We start from the raw sequence: 25,787 nt of genomic DNA, 5'->3' as shown, positions 1-25,787 counted from the left end.
GCAATGAGCAGCGGAGCCTGAACGTGCTCCACAGGCTCCCAGGTTCTATCCTCTGGGCCGTGACCCTTCCAGTCCACCAGATAGTATTTTTTGCCACGTACCACCTTGCACCCCAAGATAGAGTTCACCTCGTACTCATCCGTGGATGAACCCGATGTCCCGGCACATGACTCAGAAAACCGGGACATATAGACGGGCTTTAAGAGGGATACATGAAAAGTGTCGGTGATACCTAGGCGCCTTGAAAGGGCCTATGTAGCAAGGCGCAAACTTAGTGGGCTCAACTCGCAGCCTGATGTTATGGGCGGAGAGCCACACTAAGTCGCCAGGAGCAAAGGTCGGAGCGGGGTGCCAGTGTGCATCGGCAGAAACCCTCTTTCTCTCCTTGGAGGCCCGGATGGCATCCTGTGTGCGGTCCCAAATGTCACGTGCCTCCACCACCCACTCTGCCACCCTAGAATCGGTGGATGACACGGGCATGGGCACAGGGACACGCGGATGCTGGTCGTAATTAAGGAGAAATGGAGTCTGCCCGGTAGAGTCGGCTACGACATTGTTCAAAGCAAATTCCGCCCAAGGTAACAAAAATGCCCAGTCATCCTGCCTGGCGGAGACAAAATGTCGCAAGTATGTGACCAGAGTCTGGTTGGCGCTCTCTACCAACCCATTCGTTTCGGGATGGTAGGCAGAAGAGAGATTCAGCTCAATGCTGAGTAAAGGACAGAGCTCTCTCCAGAACCGAGACGCAAACTGAGGACCCCGGTCACTGACAATTTTGTCAGGCATGCCATGTAGACGGAAAACATGTTTTATGAACAACGCCGCTAAGGCCCATGCAGAAGGTAATCGTGGAAGCAGAACCAAGTGCACCATTTTAGAAAAATGGTCGGTGACTACCCAGATAACTGTGCAGCTACGAGAATTGGGTAAGCCTACCACGAAGTCCATCCCGACCATCTCCCAGGGCCTGTCTGCCACCAGCAGGGGGTAAAGTAGCCCAGCAGGCATTTGCCGAGGAGACCGATTCTTGGCGCAGGAGACACACGCTCAAATATAGTCCCAGATGTCACGGGCCATATGCGTCCACCAGTACATCCTCGCCAAAAGCTCAGATGTCCTCTTGGTCCCAAAATGTCCACCCACCCTGGACAAGTGAGCCCAAGAGAGAACCTCCGGTCGCAAATTAGATGGAACGAAAGTCTTGCCTGGGGGCACAGAATCTAGCGACACCGGAGTCACAGATTTCAGGCTCTCTGAAGGGACAATAAGCAGAGGCTCCTCCTCCTCCTCTGATGACACTAAGGAGCGGGAGAGAGGGTCAGCATGAGTGTTCTTCTCCTCGGAGAGAAAATGGAGGGTAAAGTGGAACCGGGAGAAGAACAGGGACCATCTGGCCTGGCGAGTTTAGCCGCTGGGCGGTTTGCAAATACACCAAATTTTTGTGGTCGGTGAAAACTTGGAAGGGAAAACAAGCCCCCTCCAGGAGGTGTCTCCACTCCGAAAAGGCCAAATTCATGGCTAGCAACTCCCTATCCCAGATGGAATAATTCCTCTCCGCCGGTGTGAAGGTCTTGGAGAAGAAGAAGCAAGGATGCTTCCGACCTTGAGCATCCTTCTGGAAGATGACTACTCCAGCACCAAAGGAAGAGGCATCCACCTCCATGATAAATGGTTTATCAACATCGGAGCAATGTAAAATGGGAGTGCCAGCGAAGTGAGACTTGATAGAGAGGAAAGCCTTGGAGACCTCCTCCGACCACAATTTGGGATTAGCTCCCTTCTTGGTGAGGGCAACCAGAGGAGCTACCAAAGTTGAGAAGTGGGGAATGAACTGGCGATAATAGTTGATGAACCCCATAAAGCTCTGCACCACTCTGAGAGAATGGGGTTCCTGCCAGTCCATCACAGGCTGTAGCTTGGCGGGATCCATAGCCAATCATTGGGCCGAGATGATATAGCCAAGGAAAGGCAAAGACTCCCGCTCAAATACACCCTTCTCCAACTTGGCATAAAGGGAGTTTGCCCGTAGGAGGTCGAAAACTTTGCAAACATCTCTCCAGTGGGAGTCTATATCTGGAGAGTAGATGAGAATATCATCCAGATAGACTATGACCGAGGCGGAGAGCATATCCCGGAAGATATCATTCACAAAGTCTTGGAAAACGACTGGGGCATTACAGAGCTTGAAGGGCATCACCAGGTATTCATAGTGCCCATCCTTGGTGTTAAAAGCCATCTTCCATTCGTCCCCCTCACAGATGAGAATCAGGTTGTAAGCACCCCGTAGATCGAGTTTAGTAAATACCCTTGCTCCCTGAAGCCTATCAAAAAGCTCAGATATCAGGGGCAGCGGGTACTTATTCTTAACGGTGACTGATGGCGTTAAGACCCCTGTAATCCATGCATGGACCTAACTCTCCATTCTTCTTCTGCACAAAGAAGAACCCAGCCCCTGCAGGTGACACTGACTTCCTAATGAATCCTCTTGCCAGATTCTTCTGGATGTATTGAGACACTGCCTCCATCTCCGGGAGAGATAACGGATAGACTCGACCCCGGGGAGGCTCAGCACCAGGCAAGAGGTCAATAGGATAGTCATAGGGGTGGTGAGGAAGAAGGGTCTCCGCAGCCCTTTTGGAGAACACGTCCGCATAGGGCCAATATTGCTTGGCGAGAGAGGATAGATCTGTGGTTACCTCAGTAGTAGCAACCTGATTGCACTCCCTCTGTCATCTACCCCAACAAGATTCACTCCATCCCAAAATTCTGCCTGTGGACCACTCAATATGAGGGGAGTGGTACCGTAGCCAAGGTATCCCCAACAGGACCTCATCAATTGCCTCAGGAATGACTAGCAGAGATATACGGTAATCTCCTGATGAGATAGCGACGTAGAAAGAACAAATGGGATGTTCTGGTGTGTTATCTGTGAGGGCAGTGTCGACCCATTCACCACTCGTACGGTCACTGGTTTTGTGAGCATCACCAGGGGTATTGCGTGTCGTTTGGCGAAGGCAGAAGACATAAAATTGCCCTCGCCCTGGAATCCACGCAAAGCTCTACCGAATGAGTGGATGAGCCTAACCGCACACATGAAGGAACCAGATGCTAAGCCAAGGCTAATTGCCCCCACTGACGCTAGCTGCCTGCCTGAGTGTACAGCCCCAAGGCTAAACAGACTCACACCACTAATATACAGTGTGGCAGAGTATCCACCGGCAACTGCCAAACACAAATGATACTAGCGCATGGCCGTGCGGCCATGTGAACCTTTTATAGCTGTAGCAGTTCAGGACCTTCCTAGTGGACCAATAGGAGCTGCTACAGGACCTGAGCGTGTGACCCCCGACCTGGAGAGGTCTTCCCTTGGGCATGCTCAGAAGGAGAAAAACAGGACTTAGTCCCAGGAGCGCCTGCTCGCCGCCGAACAGTACTGGTTATAATGGCTGGACCTGGAAGGGCAGCAGTAACCCATTGTGCAGTATCTGTCTGAGCCAGGCGCTGGGACCAACGTCTCCACTGCAGCTGGTGAAGAATGAGAGACTGCAGCGGACATGGCTCGAGATTCCCCCTGTCAGCGGCAGGAACTCAACGCCTAACACTCCGTACCTGAAATCTTCCTTTCTTGACCACTGTCACATGTATATTTGTAATAAAATATATTATTATATATCTTTAGTGTACTTAAATTACTGCTGTAAGGTCCTTTATAGCTTGCTCCATGGGAATGCATACGAATACTGCCTGACCACCATTACCAACAAGACACCTTTTCTAGCTCCAGACCCTTAATTTGCTTCCAAACACTTCTATTTCTAGACCTCTCTGTTCTCCATACTCCATTGTCCTTCACTGTCCGTTGAAGGTACAACCCTCACCTCCAGATCCATGTCTAGACTCCTTCTGTTATTTCAAGACCCCTGTCCCTTTAAGACATTCATCCTTTCCAGACTCCTGTGTGCTTTTATAGACCTTTCTGTTACTTTTAAGAACCCGCTTTCCTTTCGAGATATGTCTGTTTTTTTCTGAACCCCTCTGCTCATGTCTAAATTCCATCCAGCTTCAGACCCAGTCTCCACAAGATCCCTCTGTCTTCACCTAAAACCTTGAATCCACTCCAAACTCACCTAATACTGTTACCTTCAGAACGCATGGCCAAGTGTACACTCCTCTGCTTCTTCCGGACTCCACTTTCTCCTTATAGCTCTGTTTTCTTTCACACTTCTATGTGCCCTTCTACAGTCTCCTGTCTCCTTCAGACACCCTTGGTCCTTCTCTTGACCCTTTTGCCTCAGAAAAGCTCAATCCCACTATCAGATTCCTCTGTCTCCTCTAGATCTCAATGTCCTCTTCCCGATTCCTTTGTCCCCTCTGGACCCTCAATCTTACTATCAGATTCCTCTGTCTCCTCTAGATCTCTATGTCCTCTTCCGCTTTCTTCTGTCTTCTCTATACACCTATCTTTCCACATTCCTTTGTCCCCTCCAGACCCTCAATCCCACTATCAGATTCCTCTGTCTTCTCTAGATCTCTACGTCCTCTTCCAGATTCCTCTGTCTCCTCTAGATCTCAATGTCCTCTTCCGGATTCCTCTGCCTCCTCTATACACCTATGATTCTTTCCACATTCCTTTGTCCCCTCCAGGCTCTCAATCCCACTATCAGATTCCTCTGTCTCCTCTAGATCTCTATGTCGTCCTCCAGATTCCTCTGTCTCTTCCAGACTCCTCTTTCCACCCCCATTCAGACATCTATGGCTCCATAGACCACTCCTTCTAAACAAAGCTCAAACTATCTTCCACCAGGGTCCTGTTACTTCCAGACAACTATCATCTCTAGAGTTCTTTGCCTCCTTTCACCTCCTTCTCAATTGACATTGCACAGCTGCCGTCACAAGAAAGTATGAACATAACAATGACAGAAGTGACTACTATTTTGGGACAGTCCTACCTGCTCTCTAGATGTTACAAGTCCTCTTACCTGGGGGGCCGGATTTATAATCCCTTCTTATGGAAGGGGACAGTTGGTTTTTCTGCTTGAATGATGTAAGGTTCATGTTTTTCAGCTTCTTCTTTTGTTGTGAAGTCTTCGATGGCTGCTGAATACCTTTTCTTCTCGCCTTGTCTTGGCTTTTTTTTGGGTAGACGTCATTCTCCGAGGGTTTATTGTTCTTGTCTACTAATACAGATGTGCCATAAGCTCTCACTGGCTTTGTAGGGATCACACTCACTGTCATTGGGGTAATTGTTTCTTTTTCTGTTGGTACATCTGGTTCATCGTTGGAAAAAGCTTTGTTACTGACAGTCTTGTCAATGTGGGGTGAACTGTCTAGATGAAGCAAGGGATTCACCAAAACTGAGTTGTATTCTTGACTTGGGTGAGCAATCACTCTACTGGAAGGTTGTACCGATGTCTGTTCTATGCCAACTGGACGGGAATTCTCCCTTTTCTGTGGAGTACTTGTCTCTAAAGGTACTGTGCTAATTTGAGTTGTTAATGAGCCCAGCTTCAAGGTTGTTGCTTCAGTAACTATCACTGACAGTGTTGATTCTGGAACCGTCTCCGATTTTGTTGAATCTGGGTTAAGCTCTGATTTTGTTGGTTCTGGAACCTGTTCATGTTGGGTTGCCTGTTGAATAATCTCTGATTGTGTTGGTTCCAAGTACAGTTGTGATGGTGTTTGCTCTGGGACTAGTTGTGATAGTGTTGGTTCTGGGTCCAGCTGTGATGGTGTTGGTGCTGGGTCCAGCTGTGATGGTGTTGGTTCTGGGTCCAGCTGTGATGGTGTTGGTTCTGGGTCCAGCTGTGATGGTGTTGGTAATGGGTCCAGCTGTGATGGTGTTGGTAATGGGTCCAGCTGTGAAAGTGTTGGTTCTGGGTCCAGCTGTGATGGTGTCGGTTCTGGGTCCAGCTGTGATAGTTTTGGTTCTCGGTTCTGCTGTGATGGTGTTAGTTCTGGATCCAGCGGTGATGATGTTAGTTCTAGATCCAGCTGTGATGGTGTTAGTTCTGGGTCCAGCTGTGATGGTGTTGGTAATGGGTCCAGCTGTGATGGTGTTGGTTCTGGGTCCAGCTGTGATGGTGTTGGTTCTGGGTCCAGCTGTGATGGTGTTGGTAATGGGTCCAGCTGTGATGGTGTTGGTTCTGGGTCCAGCTGTGATGGTGTTGGTTCTGGGTCCAGCTGTGATGGTGTTAGTTCTGGGTCCATCTGCAATGGTGTTGGTTCTGGGTCCAGCCGTGATGGTGATCTGTCTGATATGAGCGCTGGTTGAGCTGTGCTGGTTTCCTCCTCATCTAAGCTTGTATCTAGTCATAAGTAAAGAGAATCTCATGGGGTCACCAGCAATAGAGAAAACTTCTGTAATAGTAAAAAACAATATCATGCAATCGTGATTTAGAAACAAAACCTTCAGCTTTATCTTCCTTCACTGGACAGAGGACATATTAATACTGTACTGAGGACTGAGGCCGTTTTCCCATCCTTTCCATATTCCATGGGTGATACTGTTTGTATTATTTGAATATTTGGTAAAATATATACCGTAAATTCCCTCCTGTATGTTGCTGGACAGGATCCCCACCAATAACTGCAGGGCTGTTACCAGTACGGCACGGCCAGAATTAACCCTACACTTTCATTTCCCTGTAAGATGATGCTGGAGAGGTGACTGGTTAGTTTGTTCTACTCACTTATAGAGCGCCATTAATTCCACAGCTCTTCACACACATTATCATCGCTGTCCCCATTGGGGCTCACAATCTAAATTCAGAATGTCTTTGGAGTGTGGGAGAATACACAGGGAGAAGATACAAACTCCTTGGTTGGGTTTGAACCCAGGAGCCCAGTGCTGCAAACAATAGTACTAACCACTGAGCCATCGTGCTGCATCACTGGATCACCATGGACAGCGTGTTCCTTCCCACCATCTGACACATTCTCTTCTCTCCATTTTTGAGGGATTTTTTGCCTTTAAGTGGTGACTGAGACATCATCTAAGAGATTGCAATAGTATAAGGGGGAATAAAATGAGGTAATGCGCTACACAAGGTATGGACAGTGACCCCGATGACTGGCGCTTAGTCATCTGGGCTACAACCAATGTACTTATAAAGCCTCATTTCATTCTCCCCTTGTGCCATGGCGGTCTGTTTGATGAAGGTCTGATGTTTCAGACCCAAACATTACATTTCAATCATTTGGATCTTTGTCTTTGCATTATTCATGGAGTGGTGTCCTATCCGAGCACCCAACATCACAGAATCACATAGATCCTGCTTGAAAATCATCTAAGCTTATTGGAGTCCGACTTTTTGTAGATATGGGGTCTGTGTACACAGGAGCAGAGTTATTCATCATCTCTTTCATCTTAGACAAACCGACAGATTGATCGTCCTGATCCTGTGCAGCAAGGACGGGTCTGAGCTCATCCGATCCTCCTCTGTTCTTCTCCATTTCTGAGGAGGCTGAATAGATGGAGATAATGCCTATGGTAGACCTTGTGTCCGAGGGGAAAACGCCTCATTTACTGCTCATCCTCTGTCATGTACAGCGCAATATAAGGCTAGAGAAAAAGTTTTGGAGCACCTTAAGACTTACACATGAAGGAGGTTGGGGAGGGTGCAATTCACTCATGCCAACGTGAAGGAGAAAGTGGGACATCACCAGAAAGTAGGATTGAGCAACTACGGTGAAGCTGGAGAAGATACTAGCTAACATTTCTAATGTGCCTCCATAAAACATGTGAGAGTGCCTCAATAACAGTGTTATGGAGACATAGACAGACACAATATCAGTTTCAGTGTACCCCCATAAAATGTTGCAGACTACCCCAACAGCAGTATCAAAGTTCCCCCATAACCGCTGTTGAGGTGCCCTGCAAACAGGGCAAGATTTCCCCATAAGAAGCTCCTAATTGCATTCAGTGGAAAGGTCCAGAAGATCCCTAGAGGGGTCCATATACTGAACGGCTAGTGAGCAATGAGCTGTGTGCACAGGACCAGGTCAGGAAAAGCTTTTCTCCTGGATTTAGCTTGTGTCCCAACTTACTGACACAAAACAGAGACCTTGACCATGAAAAAAGTGAAAGTTTCAGAAAGTTACATTAGTGTGAAGGATCAGAGTTACACCGCACTGCCCAATGCCTGATCCAGGCCGGAGCCATATCGTGACCCTGAGGATCCAGTACACACATGAAGAAGTGTTATCATACTAATGCTGGGAGGTGGGAACACTGCCGAAAAATGCTGCAGCAGCCCATGGTCTACCAAGCTGGAATATTACAACAGGTGTGCTAAAGGAAAATGGGATTAAAGCTTTCAATTTTTCATTTTTTGCTTTTCAAGCCCTATTATCTCCCCTACTTGCCAAAAATCCATAGCCCAGAACAGGGCTGCCACTAGGAATTTTGGGGCCCCATACTTGGAAAATTTTCAGGGCCCCCTTGAGACTCCATACAGGCTCCACCCCAGCTTCGCCTCCACCCCTCAAACTGTCCACAGTCCCACCGCTCTCTCCTGGGAAAACTCCACTTCTCACCAATCACACATTAACAGTTCCCATCACCAGATCACACATATAGCCGGCAGTAGGGTTGAGCGACTTTTAGTTTTTTAGAGTCGAGTCGGGTTTCGCGAAACCCGACTATCTCAAAAGTCGAGTCGAGTGGAATCGGCCGATTATCGCGAAAAGTCGGGGATCGACCGAAACACGAAACCCAATGCAAGTCAATGGGGGAGCATAGTCGGCAGTGAGTGGAGGCCAGGAAAACATGTACAGTGCCCATTTTAATGGCAAAAACATCCATTCTTGTTACTGAAGCTTGTCAGTCTTAATTTATCTTATAATAATAGTAAGGCATTGGAAATTGGGGGTCATTTGGCTAAAGTTGTGGGGGGTAGGGCTGGTTCAAGTATTTAGTGGGCCCAGGAAATCTGGACCACGTCACGGCAGTGGAGCAGGGAGAGGTAAGTATTTCAACTTTGCAAGTGCTGTGATCCTGAGCAAGCAGGGGGACCCACTCGTTGGCATTGGCACTGGCACAGGGCCCCTCAAAGTACAGCGGTGTGTTTGCACGGCGGGGGCGCCTCCCACCGGCAGCGACACTTTTGCGTACTATGAGGGGCCCTGTGCCAGTAACGTCGCCAACGAGTATTCCTTCCCCTCACCTGATGAAGGAACCTGCACCTTCATCTGCACCTTCCTCTTTGTAAGGTGGTATGGTATGCGGGAAGAGGAACCTGACTTTCAGCAGGGTCACAATCTTGCTGTGTAGCGTGCACGGGGAATGTTGCGTTATGGGTCAATGTACCAGCAGACTCATCTATCACTGGCTGGGCAATGGGCATGATGAGGAGGAAACAGATATGGGCCCAAAGAATAAAGTGGGCTAAATGCAGTTCAAAATTGGTAACAGGACTAACCTGGGGGCATTGCTCTGTTCAGTGGAGGACAACTGGAATGAGAGGCTGACACAGAGAGTAGGCCCAAATCAGTAAGTAGTCTAAATGCAGTTCAAAATTGGCAACAGTAGTAAACAGGCGGCACAGCTTTGTTCAGTGGAGGAGAACAGCAAGGAGCGGCAGACACCGATAGTAGGCCCCAACCCAACTAGTAGGCCAAATGCAGTCTAACATTAACAACTACTTAACGAGAGCCTGAAAATGGAATTTCAGGACAGGAAACCAGGAGAACAGCAAGGAGCGGCAGACACTGTTAGTAGGCCCCAACCCAACTAGTAGGCCAAATGCAGTTGTTCCATTTAACAACTATTTAACAAGAGCCTGAAGATAGAAGCTCAGGAAAGGCAACCAGGAGAACACCTTGGAGCGGCAGACACTGTTAGTAGGCCGCAACCAAACTAGTAGGCCCACTGCAGTTTTAAAATTCCGATAGGCTGAAAACCTGATAATTGCAGGTCATGTTTTTAAAGAGGACAGCTGTATTGAGTGGCGCAGCCAGACACTGCAAGTAGGTCTTACACCACAAAGTTGGCTCGACGCAGGTTTAAAAAAGGTTACATGGGTACACGGTCTGCATTGGTGTGCTCAGTGGAGGACAATTGGAAGGAGGGACCGCAGAAAGACTTAGTAGGCCTAAAATAACAAAATAGGCTCTATGCAGCTTCGATTATGTGGCAACCTGGAGAACACCTTGGAGCGGAAGACACCGTCTCTACAACCCAGACCCAACTTGTAGTCCTAATGCAGTGTTGTTTCAACAACTACTTAACGAGAGCTAGAAGATAGAATGAGAGTGGAATAAGGGTCTCTAGGCCCAGACACACCACAATGAGAGTGGAATAAGGGTCTCTAGGCCCAGACACACCACACAGAGTGGAATAAGGGTCTCTAGGCCCAGACACACCACAATGAGAGTGGAATAAGGGCCTCTAGGCCCAGACACACCACAATGAGAGTGGAATAAGGGTCTCTAGGCCCAGACACACCACATTGAGAGTGGAATAAGGGTCTCTAGGCCCAGACACACCACAATGAGAGTGGAATAAGGGCCTCTAGGCCCAGACACACCACAATGAGAGTGGAATAAGGGCCTCTATGCCCAGACATAGCACAATGAGAGTGGAATAAGGGTCTCTAGGCCCAGACACACCACACAGAGTGGAATAAGGGTCTCTAGGCCCAGACACACCACACAGAGTGGAATAAGGGTCTCTAGGCTCAGACACACAACACAGAGTGGAATAAGGGTCTCTAGGCCCAGACACACCACACAGAGTGGAATAAGGGTCTCTAGGCCCAGACACACCACACAGAGTGGAATAAGGGCCTCTAGGCCCAGACACACCACACAGAGTGGAATAAGGGTCTCTAGGCCCAGACACACCACAGTGAGAGTGGAATAAGGGCCTCTAGGCCCAGGCACACCACAATGAGAGTGGAATAAGGGTCTCTAGGCCCAGACACACCACACAGAGTGGAATAAGGGTCTCTAGGCCCAGACACACCACACAGAGTGGAATAAGGGTCTCTAGGCCCAGACACACCACACAGTGGAATAAGGGTCTCTAGGCCCAGACACACCACACAGAGTGGAATAAGGGCCTCTAGGCCCAGACACACCACAGAGTGGAATAAGGGTCTCTAGGCCCAGACACACCACAATGAGAGTGGAATAAGGGTCTCTAGGCTCAGACACACCACAATGAGAGTGGAATAAGGGCATCTAGGCCCAGACACACCACAATGAGAGAGGAATAAGGGCCTCTAGGCCCAGACACACCACAATGAGAGTGGAATAAGGGTCTCTAGGCCCAGACACACCACAATGAGAGTGGAATAAGGGTCTCTAGGCCCAGACACCACACAGAGTGGAATAAGGGCCTCTAGGCCCAGACACACAACAATGAGAGTGGAATAAGGGTCTCTAGGCCCAGACACACCACAATGAGAGTGGAATAAGGGCCTCTAGGCCCAGACACACCACAATGAGAGAGAAATAAGGGCCTCTAGGCCCAGACACACCCCAATGAGAGTGGAATAAGGGTCTCTAGGCCCAGACACACCACAATGAGAGTGGAATAAGGGTCTCTAGGCCCAGACACACCACACAGAGTGGAATAAGGGCCTCTAGGCCCAGACACACCACAATGAGAGTGGAATAAGGGTCTCTAGGCCCAGACACACCACAATGAGAGTGGAATAAGGGCCTCTAGGCCCAGACACACCACAATGAGAGTGTAATAAGGGTCTCTAGGCCCAGACACACCACAATGAGAGTGGAATAAGGGTCTCTAGGCCCAGACACACCACAATGAGAGTGGAATAAGGGCCTCTAGGCCCAGACACACCACAATGAGAGTGGAATAATGGCCTCTATGCCCAGACATAGCACAATGAGAGTGGAATAAGGGTCTCTAGGCCCAGACACACCACACAGAGTGGAATAAGGGTCTCTAGGCCCAGACACACCACACAGAGTGGAATAAGGGTCTCTAGGCCCAGACACACCACAATGAGAGTGGAATAAGGGTGTCTAGGCCCAGACACACCACAATGAGAGTGGAATAAGGGTCTCTACGCCCAGACACACCACAATGAGAGTGGAATTATTGTTATCACAGTGGAATGACAACTCCTAAGAACAGAATCCGTACTCTGGGACTAGGGATGAGTGAACCGAACCTGTAGAACCTGGAGAAGTAAACTGGGCCCAGACACCTTTGTTGAAATCCAAAGGTCTATCGCAGCTGACATCCGGCACTATGTGCCAGGAGCGGTCACGGACAGCCCCCGGCACATTAACCCCCGACACACCACAATCAAACATGATCGCGGTGTGCCGGCGGTATAGGGAAGCATCGTGCAGGGAGGGGTCTCCCTGTGGGCTTCCCTGAGACCCCCGCAGCAACGCGATGTGATCGCATTGCTCCAAGGGTCTCTTACCTCTCCTCCCTGCAGCAGGCTCGGATCCAAAATGGCCACGGCATCCGGGTCCTGCAGGGAGGGAGGTGGCTTACCAAGTGCCTGCTCAGAGCAGGCGCTTGGTAAGCCTGCAGTGCTGTAAGTCAGATCGCTGATCTGACAGAGTGCTGTGCAAACTGTCAGATCAGCGATCTGTGATGTCCCCCCCTGGGACAAAGTAAAAAAAAAAAATTCCACATCTGTAAAAAAAAAAAAAAAATAAAAATTCCTAAATAAAGAAAAGAAAAATATTATTCCCACAAATACATTTCTTTATCTAAATAAAAAAAACAAACAATAAAAGTACACATATTTAGTATCGCCGCGTCCATAACGACCCGACCTATAAAACTGTCCCACTAGTTAACCCCTTCAGTAAACACCGTAAGAAAACAAAAAAACCGAGGCAAAAAACAAAAAGTGGAATAACACGCAATCAAAAAGACAGATATAAATAACCATGGTACCGCTGAAAATAATCATCTTGTCCCGCAAAAAACGAGCCGCCATACAGCATCATCAGCAAAAAAATAAAAAAGTTATAGTCCTCAGAATAAAGCGATGCAAAAATAATTATTTTTTCTATAAAATATTTTTTATCGTATAAAAGCGCCAAAACATAAAAAAAATGATATAAATGAGGTATCGTTGTAATCGTACTGACCCGAAGAATAAAACTACTTTATCCATTTTACCAAACGCGGAACGGTATAAACGCCTCCCCCAAAAGAAATTCATGAATAGCTGGTTTTTGGCAATTCTGCGTCACAAAAATCAGAATAAAAAGCGATCAAAAAATGTCACGTGCCTGAAAATGTTACCAATAAAAACGTCAACTCGTCCCGCAAAAAATCAAGACTTCACATGATTCTGTGGACTCAAATATGGAAAAATTATAGCTCTCAAAATGTGGTAACGCAAAAAATATTTTTTGCAATAAAAAGCATCTTTCAGTGTGTGACGGCTGCCAATCATAAAAATCCGCTAAACAACCCGCTATAAAAGTAAATCAACCCCCCCTTCATCACCCCCTTAGGGAAAAATTAAAAAAAAGTATTTCCATTTTCCCATTAGGGCTAGGGTTAGAGCTAGGGTTAGAGCTAGGGTTAGGGCTAGGGTTAGGGCTAGGGTTAGGGTTAGAGCTAGGGTTAGAGCTAGGGTTAGGGTTAGGGTTGGGGCTACAGTTAGGGTTGGGGCTAAAGTTAGGGTTAGGGTTTAGATTACATTTACAGTTGGGAATAGGGTTGGGATTAGGGTTAGGGGTGTGTCTGGGTTAGAGGTGTGGTTAGGGTTACCGTTGGGATTAGGGTTAGGGGTGTGTTTGGATTAGGGTTTCAGTTATAATTGGGGGGTTTCCACTGTTTAGGCACATCAGGGGCTCTCCAAACACGACATGGCGTCCGATCTCAATTCCAGCCAATTCTGCGTAGAAAAAGTTAAACGGTGCTCCTTCCGTTCCGAGCTCTGGCATGCGCCCAAACAGTGGTTTACCCCCACATGTGGGGTATTGGCGTACTCAGGACAAATTGTACAACAATGTTTGGGGTCCATTTTCTCCTGTTACCCTTGGTAAAATAAAACAAATTGGAGCTGAAGTAAATTTTTTGTCAAAAAAAGTTAAATGTTCATTTTTATTTAAACATGCAAAAAATTCCTGTGAAGCACCTGAAGGGTTAATAAACTTTTTGAATGTGGTTTTGAGCACCTTGAGGGGTACAGTTTTTAGAATGGTGTCACACTTCGTTATTTTCTATCATATAGACCCCTCAAAATTACTTCAAATGAGATGTGGTCCCTAAAATAAAATGGTGTTGTAAAAATGAGAAATTGCTGGTCAACTTTTAACCCTTATAACTCCCTAACAAAAAAAAATGTTGGTTCCAAAATTGTGCTGATGTAAAGTAGACATGTGGGAAATGTTACTTATTAAGTATTTTCTGTGACATATCTCTGTGATTTAATTGCACAAAAATTCAAAGTTGGAAAATTGTGAAATTTTCAAAAATTTCGCCAAATTTCTGTTTTTTTCACAAATAAACGCAGGTAATATCAAAGAAATTTTACCACTGTCATGAAGTACAATATGAACAAAACAAAATCCTCTAAACTGCATGCTCGCAAACGCCAGAAGCCTGACAAACAAGATGGAAGAACTAGAAGCAGAAATATCTACAGGTAACTTTGACATAGTGGGAATAACCGAGACATGGTTAGATGAAAGCTATGACTGGGCAGTTAACTTACAGGGTTACAGTCTGTTTAGAAAGGATCGTAAAAATCGGAGAGGAGGAGGGGTTTGTCTCTATGTAAAGTCTTGTCTAAAGTCCACTTTAAGGGAGGATATTAGCGAAGGAAATGAGGATGTCGAGTCCATATGGGTCGAAATTCATGGAGGGAAAAATGGTAACAAAATTCTCATTGGGGTCTGTTACAAACCCCCAAATATAACAGAAAGCATGGAAAGTCTACTTCTAAAGCAGATAGATGAAGCTGCAACCCATAATGAGGTCCTGGTTATGGGGGACTTTAACTACCCGGATATTAACTGGGAAACAGAAACCTGTGAAACCCATAAAGGCAACAGGTTTCTGCTAATAACCAAGAAAAATTATCTTTCACAATTGGTGCAGAATCCAACCAGAGGAGCAGCACTTTTAGACCTAATACTATCTAATAGACCTGACAGAATAACAAATCTGCAGGTGGTCGGGCATCTAGGAAATAGCGACCACAATATTGTGCAGTTTCACCTGTCTTTCACTAGGGGGACTTGTCAGGGAGTCACAAAACACTGAACTTTAGGAAGGCAAAGTTTGACCAGCTTAGAGATGCCCTTAATCTGGTAGACTGGGACAATATCCTCAGAAATGAGAATACAGATAATAAATGGGAAATGTTTAAGAACATCCTAAATAGGCAGTGTAAGCGGTTTATACCTTGTGGGAATAAAAGGACTAGAAATAGGAAAAACCCAATGTGGCTAAACAAAGAAGTAAGACAGGCAATTAACAGTAAAAAGAAAGCATTTGCACTACTAAAGCAGGATGGCACCATTGAAGCTCTAAAAAACTATAGGGAGAAAAATACTTTATCTAAAAAACTAATTAAAGCTGCCAAAAAGGAAACAGAGAAGCACATTGCTAAGGAGAGTAAAACTAATCCCAAACTGTTCTTCAACTATATCAATAGTAAAAGAATAAAAACTGAAAATGTAGGCCCCTTAAAAAATAGTGAGGAAAGAATGGTTGTAGATGACGAGGAAAAAGCTAACATATTAAACACCTTCTTCTCCACGGTATTCACGGTGGAAAATGAAATGCTAGGTGAAATCCCAAGAAACAATGAAAACCCTATATTAAGGGTCACCAATCTAACCCAAGAAGAGGTGCGAAACCGGCTAAATAAGATTAAAATAGATAAATCTCTGGGTCCGGATGGCATACACCCACGAGTACTAAGGGAACTAAGTAATGTAATAGATAAACCATTATTTCTTATTTTTAGGGACTCTATAGCGACAGGGTCTGTTCCGCAGGATTGGCGCATAGCAAATGTGGTGCCAATATTCAAAAAGGGCTCTAAAAGTGAACCTGGAAATTATAGGCCAGTAAGTCTAACCTCTATTGTTGGTAAAATATTTGAAGGGTTTCTGAGGGATGTTATTCTGGATTATCTCAATGAGAATAACTGTTTAACTCCATATCAGCATGGGTTTATGAGAAATCGCTCCTGTCAAACCAATCTAATCAGTTTTTATGAAGAGGTAAGCTATAGGCTGGACCACGGTGAGTCATTGGACGTGGTATATCTCGATTTTTCCAAAGCGTTTGATACCGTGCCGCACAAGAGGTTGGTACACAAAATGAGAATGCTTGGTCTGGGGGAAAATGTGTGTAAATGGGTTAGTAACTGGCTTAGTGATAGAAAGCAGAGGGTGGTTATAAATGGTATAGTCTCTAACTGGGTCGCTGTGACCAGTGGGGTACCGCAGGGGTCAGTATTGGGACCTGTTCTCTTCAACATATTCATTAATGATCTGGTAGAAGGTTTACACAGTAAAATATCGATATTTGCAGATGATACAAAACTATGTAAAGCAGTTAATACAAGAGAAGATAGTATTCTGCTACAGATGGATCTGGATAAGTTGGAAACTTGGGCTGAAAGGTGGCAGATGAGGTTTAACAATGATAAATGTAAGGTTATACACATGGGAAGAAGGAATCAATGTCACCATTACACACTGAATGGGAAACCACTGGGTAAATCTGACAGGGAGAAGGACTTGGGGATCCTAGTTAATGATAAACTTACCTGGAGCAGCTAGTGCCAGGCAGCAGCTGCCAAGGCAAACAGGATCATGGGGTGCATTAAAAGAGGTCTGGATACACATGATGAGAGCATTATACTGCCTCTGTACAAATCCCTAGTTAGACCGCACATGGAGTACTGTGTCCAGTTTTGGGCACCGGTGCTCAGGAAGGATATAATGGAACTAGAGAGAGTACAAAGGAGGGCAACAAAATTAATAAAGGGGATGGGAGAACTACAATACCCAGATAGATTAGCGAAATTAGGATTATTTAGTCTAGAAAAAAGACGACTGAGGGGCGATCTAATAACCATGTATAAGTATATAAGGGGACAATACAAATATCTCGCTGAGGATCTGTTTATACCAAGGAAGGTGACGGGCACAAGGGGGCATTCTTTGCGTCTGGAGGAGAGAAGGTTTTTCCACCAACATAGAAGAGGATTCTTTACTGTTAGGGCGGTGAGAATCTGGAATTGCTTGCCTGAGGAGGTGGTGATGGCGAACTCAGTCGAGGGGTTCAAGAGAGGCCTGGATGTCTTCCTGGAGCAGAACAATATTGTATCATACAATTAGGTTCTGTAGAAGGACGTAGATCTGGGGATTTATTATGATGGAATATAGGCTGAACTGGATGGACAAATGTCTTTTTTCGGCCTTACTAACTATGTTACTATGTTACTATGTCACGAGAAAACATTGTCAGAATCACCAGGATCCATTGAAGCTCCAGAGTTATAACCTCATAAAGGGACAGTGGTCAGAATTGTAAAAATTGGCCCGGTCATTAACGTGCAAACCACCCTTGGGGGTAAAGGGGTTAATATCGGATCCATACAGACCTCAATATTCATAACTTTCCACTGGTGCCCACGTGTCTAGCTGCAGATGTCCTATTGTTCTGCAGGGGACAAAAGTTATCTTTAACGGTGTTAGATTTCCTGCTTATCCTAGACTTCACGTCCATTGCCGTAATAAGTATTCCGCCTTAATTACCTGTCCACACCAGGGAGTCTGTGCTTCAAAAAGAGTTTTAATTAGATTTATCACTTCTTAGCTAGACATAATTTACTGACTTTCCATATATCAAACATGTGGTTCTAGTACCAAAAGAGGTTTAGACGGTCAGCTCTTTCTCCTCCTGGAAATTCTATGTGAGAAGGGAAGAAAGGGGGGTGAGTGTCCCCTCACTGGTGATGTTATAAATTGTAATGTTTTCTATTACATAATATATTACATAATTATTCATATACACCTCCTATATATTGTAACACTGCTGCCTGCATCCCTGCATGGCTTCCTATCCTCCAACATGCAGGGACACCGACGTGGTCACCGCCCCAGGCCGTGCAGTGAGCTCCTTGTCCTCAGCTTGCTACAGTGGGGGAAATAATTATTTGATCCCTTACTGATTTTGTAAGTTTGCCCACTGAAAAAGACATGAACAGTCTATAATTTTAAGGGTAGGTTAATTTTAACATTGAGAGATAGAATATCAAAAACATAATCCAGAAAATCACATTGTATAAATTATATAAATTCATTTGCATTTTTCAGTGAGAAATAAGTATTTGATCCCCTAGCAACCATTAAGAGTTCTGGTTCCTACAGACCAGTTAGACTCCTAATCAACTTGTTACCTGCATTAAAGACAGCTGTCTTACATAGTCACCTTTACAAAAGACTCCTGTCCACAATCTTAATTAATCAGTCAGACATTAACCTCTACAACATGGTCAAGACCAAAGAGCTTTATAAGAATGTCAGTGACAAATCATAGACCTGCACAAAGCTGGAATGGGCTACAAAACCATAAGTAGGACGCTGGATGAGAAGAAGACAACTGTTGGTTCAATAGTAAGAAAGCGGAAGAAATTCAAAATGACTGTCAATCAACATTGATCTGGGGCACCATGCAAAATCTCAACTCGTAGGGTATCCGTGATCATGAGGAAGGTGAGACATCAGCCTAAAGCTACACGGGGGAACTTGTTAATGATCTCAAGGCAGCTGGGACCACAGTCACCAAGAAAACCATTGGTAACACATTACACCGTAAAGGTTTAAAATCCTGCAGTGGCCGCAAGGTCCCCCTGCTCAAGAAGGCGCATGTGCAGGCCCGTCTGAAGTTTACCAATGAACACCTGGATGATTCTGTGAGTGATTGGGAGAAGGTGCTGTGGTCAGATGAGACAAAAATTGAGGTCTTTGGCATTAACTCAACTTGCCGTGTTTGAAGGAAGAGAAATGCTGCCTATGACCCAACGAGCACCATCCCTACTGTCAAGCATGGAGGTGGAAATATTATATTTTCTGGGTGTTTCTCTGCTAAGGGCACAGGACTACTTCACTGCATCAATGGGAGAATGGATGGAGCCATGTACCGTAAAATCCTGAGTGACAGCCTTCTTTCCTCCGCCAGGACATTAAAAATGGGTCGCGGCTGGGTCTTCCAACAAGACAATGACCCAAAACAAGTCAAGGCAACAAAGGAGTGGCTCAAAAATGATCACATTAAGGTCATGAAGTGGCCTAGCCAGTCTGTCTCCAGATCTTAATTCCATAGAAACTCATGAAGGGAGTTAAAGTTTCGACTTGCCAAGCGTCAGCCTCAAAATCTTAATGATTTAGAGATGATCTGCAAAGAAGAGTGGACTAAAATTCCTGTTGACATGTGGACAAACCAAATCATCAGCTACAAAAAACATCTGACTGCTGTGCTTGCCAACAAGGGTTTTGCCACCTAGTATTAAGTCTTGTTTGCCACTGCAAAATGCAAATAAATGTATATAATTTATACAATGTGATCTTCTGGATTTTATTTTTGATATTCTATCTCTCAATGTTAAAATTAATCTACCCTTAAAATTATAGACTGTTCATGTCTTTGCCAGTGGGCAAACTTACAAAATCAGCAAGGGATCAAATACTGATTTCCCCCACTGTACATGCTTAAGGCGCATCAGCGGGAACTTCCTGATTTTTACAGAGACAGTGCATGCATTCCTAATGTGTCCCCAGCCTATTGCTGAGAGGCACTTGGTACTTAAAGGGAACCTGTCACCCCCACTGGCATTTTTAATTAAAAGAGCCACCTTGTGCAGGACTAATGCTGCATTCTGTCAAGGTGGCTCTTTTATTTGGGGTCCCTTCCAGGACTGAAATATTCGTTTTTATAATTTGCCCGCCATACCTGTAGTGTGCCCAGGGGGCATGTCTTTTCCCCCCGACATAAACGCCTCCCAGCCATCACTCATTTCCTCCGTGCACCGGGCGCCGCCTCCTCTGCCTTCATTTATGTCTCCGGCGCCTGCGCTGTAATGTGATGTGACTCGAAGGGCAGCGCAAACTGCGCATGCCCGGAGAAAAAATTACAGCGCTGGCGCTGGGGATGTAACTGAACACTGAGGAGACGGCGCCCGGCGCAAGGAGCAAATGACTGATGGCTGGGAGGCGTTTGTGTCCGGGACAGACTACAGGTATGGCGGGCAAATTATAAAAACAATTATTTCAGTGGTGGAAGGGACCCCAAATAAAAGAGCCACCTTGAAAGAATGCAGCATTAGGGCTGCACAAGGTGGCTCTTTTAGTTAAAAATGCCAGGGGGTGACAGGTTCCCTTTAAGGCACAGCATCCTGTTGGGAGGTGCCTGTGCAATATTTTTTTTCACAGTGTGTGCAACTATTGAGTTGCCAGGTCCTGTCCTGTTTCTGATCTTGCCTCATTCTGTTTCCCTGGGGGCTGAATACCCAGGCCTGAATGCTGAACCTGTACCGGTGTCTGTCCTTGTCTGAATGAGGACCTATCCCTGTACCTGTTTGTACCTAACCTGGATCTTCCTCTAAACCTACTGTGGTTGAATGAGTAACTATTGATAACCTGCAGTTTCGGAACCAGTACTTATCTCAATTTTGTTGTCGCTATGCAACATTAGTGATCTGTGTGTATACTTACTACTTCATAGTAAGTACCCTGTGTGAATCTGACTCTGTCTGGCTGATTGTCGGAATTTGCAGTTCCCTGCTTGTCCCAAACTGTGGTTTCTTGTCTGTCCAGTCTGAACTGGGTCCTACCTGTTCCTATATTCCAGTAGTACTTGTCAGTGACTCAGTCCTTCATGAAACTGTTCCTGTCTCTCCAGTCAGAAGTGGCTCCTACCTCTGCCTGTACATCAGCTGTGCCTGCCAACACTTGCCTGCCAATCTATCAGCTGTTCCTGCCTGCACTTGCCATGCCCATCCACCTGCCAGTATATCAGCCATGCCCACCAGACTGTCAGTATAAAGTGGGGTCACGATCAACACTCGCTTCAAACAGTCTGGGCGTGAGCGTAAAAGTTTGCTCAGGCCATGGTCCTCGCTGAGGCCCATGGTCCTTCACTCTCAGAGTTATTTGAACTATTAATTTGGCTGCATGACTGACAGGAGGACTTTTTTTCATCTACATATATTGGAGGCCCTAAAGTTTGCTGCATCACCCCAAGTTACAGTTACTGTGGCAGTGCCTATTCAACCTGCAATATGTGCCCCTTGAGTGGAACCTATCCTGTTTGATTCATCACGGTCCAATGGGATTCCTAAGCAGTGCTGTGGGTTCCTGGAGCAGTAGATGTAACACTACAACCCCTTTGGTCATCATTTTCACTCCGATTCGACTTTGACTTCTGAACATCCAGGGCCGACTATCCGCCTGTGACACCCACAGAGAGGCGGTAACAACAAGCTTAGGAAGCTGACAGAACATTGAGTTATAAGGCCAGCGTATCTGAATGAACTGTCATCTTCCTAAGCTTGTCATTATCTCCTCTCTGCATGCCACAGGTGGGGTAGTCAGCCCCGTAAGCAGAAGCCAGGTTGTGACCCTCCGGTCAGCTGGCCTTGTACCTCAATGGACTGTCATGTTCCTAAGCTTGTTGTTACCGTCTGTCTGTGCGTGTCACAGGTGGGGTAGTCAGCCCTGGAAGCTGAAGCCAGGTTGTGACCCTCTGGTCAACTGGCCTTGTACCTGAATGGACTGTCATCTTCCTAAGCTTGTTGTTACCTCCTCACTGTGCATGCCACAGGTGGGGTAGTCAGCCCTGAAAGCTGAAGCTAGGTTGTGACCGTCCGGTCAGCTGGCCTTGTACCTCAATGAACTGTCATGTTCCTAAGCTTGTTGTTACCGTCTCTCTGTGCATGTCACAGGTGGGGTAGTCGGCCCTGGAAGCTGAAGCTAGGTTGTGACCGTCCGGTCAACTGGACTTGTACCTCAATGGACTGTCGTCTTCCTAAGCTTGTTGTTACCTCCACACTGTGCATGCCACAGGTGGGGTAGTCGGCCCTGGAAGCTGAAGCTAGGTTGTGACCGTCCGGTCAACTGGCTTTGTACCTCAATGGACTGTTATCTTCTAAAGCTTGTTGTTAGCTTCTCTTTGTGCATGCCAGAGGTGGGATAGTCGGCTCTGTAAGCTCTGAAGTCACAGCTACTTTTATCCCAGCGAGTCAGCAGAAGGGTGAGACACAGTAATGTGCACAATGATGACACAGCATTGTATCTTAATTAACCAGACTTCTATTTTCAGCAAAACAGGAAGAATAGACTGTTATCTATATATTGATTTTTGAATTTGAGTTTCTGTCTGGAAAACAGACTTTTGCTCATGCAAGCCTGTAATGTTGACTTGCAAGTTTACAATTTGTTGTAACATATTGTGCTCATATCCTGGATGACTAGTGAAAAAGGGTCATGGAGCAATGATGTTTGTTGCTATGTTGATTACACATTGTCCAGGCCAGCTAGTTTGTTGACTTATAAACTACTGGAGGAAAAACTATGAAAATAGATTAAATAATGAAATAATGCAACTCGATCTCTATTCTTCTCCATTACCTGTGAATACTGAATGAAGGACACATGTTAGCTATGAAGAGTTATGTGCCTCTGTAAGAGAGAGACAGAGATTCAGCCAAGACATCCAAATATCCAGAGACAGGACAGCACCAAAGACATCATGGCTCCATCACGAGGACACAGATTTATCATTCTACAGGAAGCCAGCTTAGGGGACCATGGCCCCAGCTGGAAGAATACAGATATGCTCCATTGACCATCAATGAACCATGGATATGTTTGTGTGTACCCGAAATGGGACCTGTCGGTCGCCTGGCTCCATGGAGAAGTCAGGTTTTGACCCTCCAGTCAACTGGACTTGTATCTGAATGGACTGTCATCTTCCAAGGCTTGTCATTATCTCCTCTCTGTGCATACTACAGGTGTGGTCGTCGGCCCTGGAAGCTGAAGCCAGGTTGTGACCCTCCGGTCAGCTGGCCTTGTACCTGAATGGACTGTCATTTTCCTAAGCTTGTCATTACCTTTTTCTCTGTGCTTACCACTGGTGGGGTAGTCTGCCTTGGAAACTCTAAAGTCACAGCTGCTCTTATCCCAGTGAGTCATTGGAAGGGTGAGACTCTGTAATGTGCGCCATCTTGGGTATTTTGATGGGACTGTTCTATGCATTGCCTGTCTGTTTTGTAGTTCAATAAAGCATTATCACACGGTTTACCCTCACCCTGTGTTGTTTGAGTAGCATTATGCCCATGGTAAAAGGAGAGCAGACGTTCGGTGAGATGATCCCTGGTCCATGTGGTTTCGGCTAGCGGACCATGTCTAAAACCTGCAGTGTCTGAATCAGTACCCATCACTACCCTGCAGTTTCTGAACCAGTACCTGTGTGTACATTTTCTGCTTCATAGTAAGTACACTGTGTGAATCTGGCTCTGTCTGTCCTTATGTTGGTCCTGTGTGAACTTGGTTCAGTCTGTCCCATCTGTACCTCTCCTTATCCTGTCTATACTATGTGAACATCCTCCTGTCTGTCCTGCAGGAACCAACGGTTCCGTAGGTGACCCCATCTGCGGTGTCCTGCTTGACCGCATCTACGGTTTAAGGCCTGTCCGCATCTGCGGTTCCCTGCTTGTCCACCTGTGTAGTTCCTTGTCTGTCAAGTCTGAACTTGATCCTACCGATTCCTGAATTCTAGTCATACCTATCTGTGACACAGTCTTTCCTGAAACTGTTCATATCTGTCCAGTCTAATCTAGGTCCTATAATAATAATAATAATCTGTATTTATATAGCGCCAGCATATTCCGCAGCGCTTTACAGTTTAACAGTTTCAAACACAACAGTCATAAGTAACAATGTTAACAGTATAATAATTAAAGCACAATAAGCCGACCCTGCTCGTGAGAGCTTACAATCTACAATGAGGAGGGGGAGATACAAAGTACAGGTGTGTATTTACAATGATGTATTTACAATGATGGTCCAGCCATCTTCAGGGGGATAGATGGAAATAGTGAATGGGCTACACACATTTCATTAGTGAACATGGTAGGCCGCTCTGAACAAAACTATGCAAATTGTGGACGGTCCTAATATCTTGGGGTAGAGCATTCCAGAGGATTGGCGCAGCACGGGAGACGTCTTGGAGTCGGGAGTGGGAGGTACGGATTAGTGCAGAGGTTAGTCGAAAGTCGTTTGCAGAGCGCAGAGGTCGGCTAAGGAGATAGACAGAAATGAGGGAGGAGATGTATGGGGGGCCGCACTGTGGAGAGCTTTGTGGGGGAGAACAAGTACTTTGAATTGGATCCTATAATGAATGGGCAGCCAGTGTAATGACTGGCGAAGAGCGGCTGCATCTGAATACCGATTAGCCAGGTAGATGACCCTGGCTGCTGCATTAAGGATAGACTGGAGAGGAGAAAGTCAAGTAACGGGGAGGCCAATTAATAGAGTGTTGCAGTAGTCCAAGCGGGAGTGGATCAGGGCGACAGTGAGGGTTTTTGTTGTTTCCATGGTGAGAAAATGGCAGATTCTAGAGATGTTCTTTAGGCGTAAGCGGTAAGAGTGGGCAAGAGATTGTATATGGGATGTGAAGGAGAGATCGGAGTAAAACATAACACCCAGACAGCGCGCCTGCCGCCGGGGTGTTATTATGGTGCCACCCATGGAGAGGGAAACGTCAGATTTAGGGAAGTTAGTAGATGGCGGGAGCAGAAGAAGTTCAGTCTGGAGAGGTTGAGTTTCAGATAGAGGGCGAAAATGATGTTGGAGACTGCAGACAGACAGTCACTGGCGTTCTGTTGTACAGCGGGGGTAAGGTCAGGGGATGACGTATATAGTTTTGTGTCATCAGCATAAATATGGTACTGAAAGCCAAATCTGCTAATGCTTTGTCCAATTGGGGCCGTGTAGAGGGAGAAGAGAAAGGGCCAAGGACTAAGCCCTGAGGTACCTTGACAGTGAGAAGAAGAGGAGATGAAGTGAAGCCAGAGAACAGAACACTGAAGGAGAGGTCAGAAAGAGAGGAGGAGAACCGGGAGAGAGCAGTGTCCTTAATGCCAAGTGACTGGAGCCTAGAGAGAGGGAGAGGGTGGTCAACAGTGTCGAAAGCTGCAGAAAGGTCGAGAAGAATGAGCAGAGAGTGGTCACCATTACATTTTGCTGTCAGAAAGTCATTGGTCACTTTGATGAGTGCAGTGTCTGTCAAATGTAGGGGCGGAAGCCGGACTGTGAAGGGTCTAGGAGGGAGTGAATGGAGAGGTAACGGGTAAGGCGGGAGTAGACTAAGCGCTCCAAGAGTTTAGAGATGAAGGGGAGATTGGAGATTGGTCTGTAGTTATTTGTGCAGGATGGGTCGAGAATGGGTTTCTTTAATAATGGAGTAATGCTAGAGTGTTTGAAGGAGAATAAGAAAATGCCTGAGGAGAGGGAGAGATTAAACATTGTTGTTAGGTGAGTTGTGATGACTGGAGAGAGAGACTGGAGGAGATGAGAGGGAATGGGGTCGGTGGTGCATGTAGTCAGACAAGAAGAAGAGAGGAGCCTGGAGACTTCTTCTTCTGTGATGGGATGAAATGTGGAGAGTGAGCCAGGGGAAATGCAGAGAGGGATGGGAGTCACTGAACTTGGTGGTCGGGAGTGGATTTCCTGACGGATGTTCTCACGAATCACAGAGGGATAACTTTATCATCCCCAGCGCTGACACCAATATGTCATGAACCAGGGGTGTTTGG

At 46.2% G+C, this 25,787-nt stretch overlaps 1 protein-coding gene across 1 annotated transcript in view; it reads right to left on the bottom strand.

Moving 5' to 3' along the window:
• Positions 1 to 25,787, bottom strand: part of LOC138657288 (putative uncharacterized protein DDB_G0290521) — an 87,260-nt gene that overhangs the window by 9,487 nt on the left and 51,986 nt on the right. Inside the window, exon 3 of the mRNA XM_069744973.1 lies at positions 4,980 to 6,305. Coding sequence (XP_069601074.1) covers positions 4,980 to 6,207 — 1,228 coding nt within the window. The 5' untranslated portion in view covers positions 6,208 to 6,305. The remainder of the gene's footprint in view (positions 1 to 4,979; positions 6,306 to 25,787) is intronic.

Source organism: Ranitomeya imitator, chromosome 1 (assembly GCF_032444005.1).
Source record: "Ranitomeya imitator isolate aRanImi1 chromosome 1, aRanImi1.pri, whole genome shotgun sequence".
Lineage (NCBI taxonomy): Eukaryota > Metazoa > Chordata > Amphibia > Anura > Dendrobatidae > Ranitomeya > Ranitomeya imitator.
Note: the sequence above shows the minus strand (reverse complement) of the source record. Positions and strands in the feature narration are given on the sequence as shown.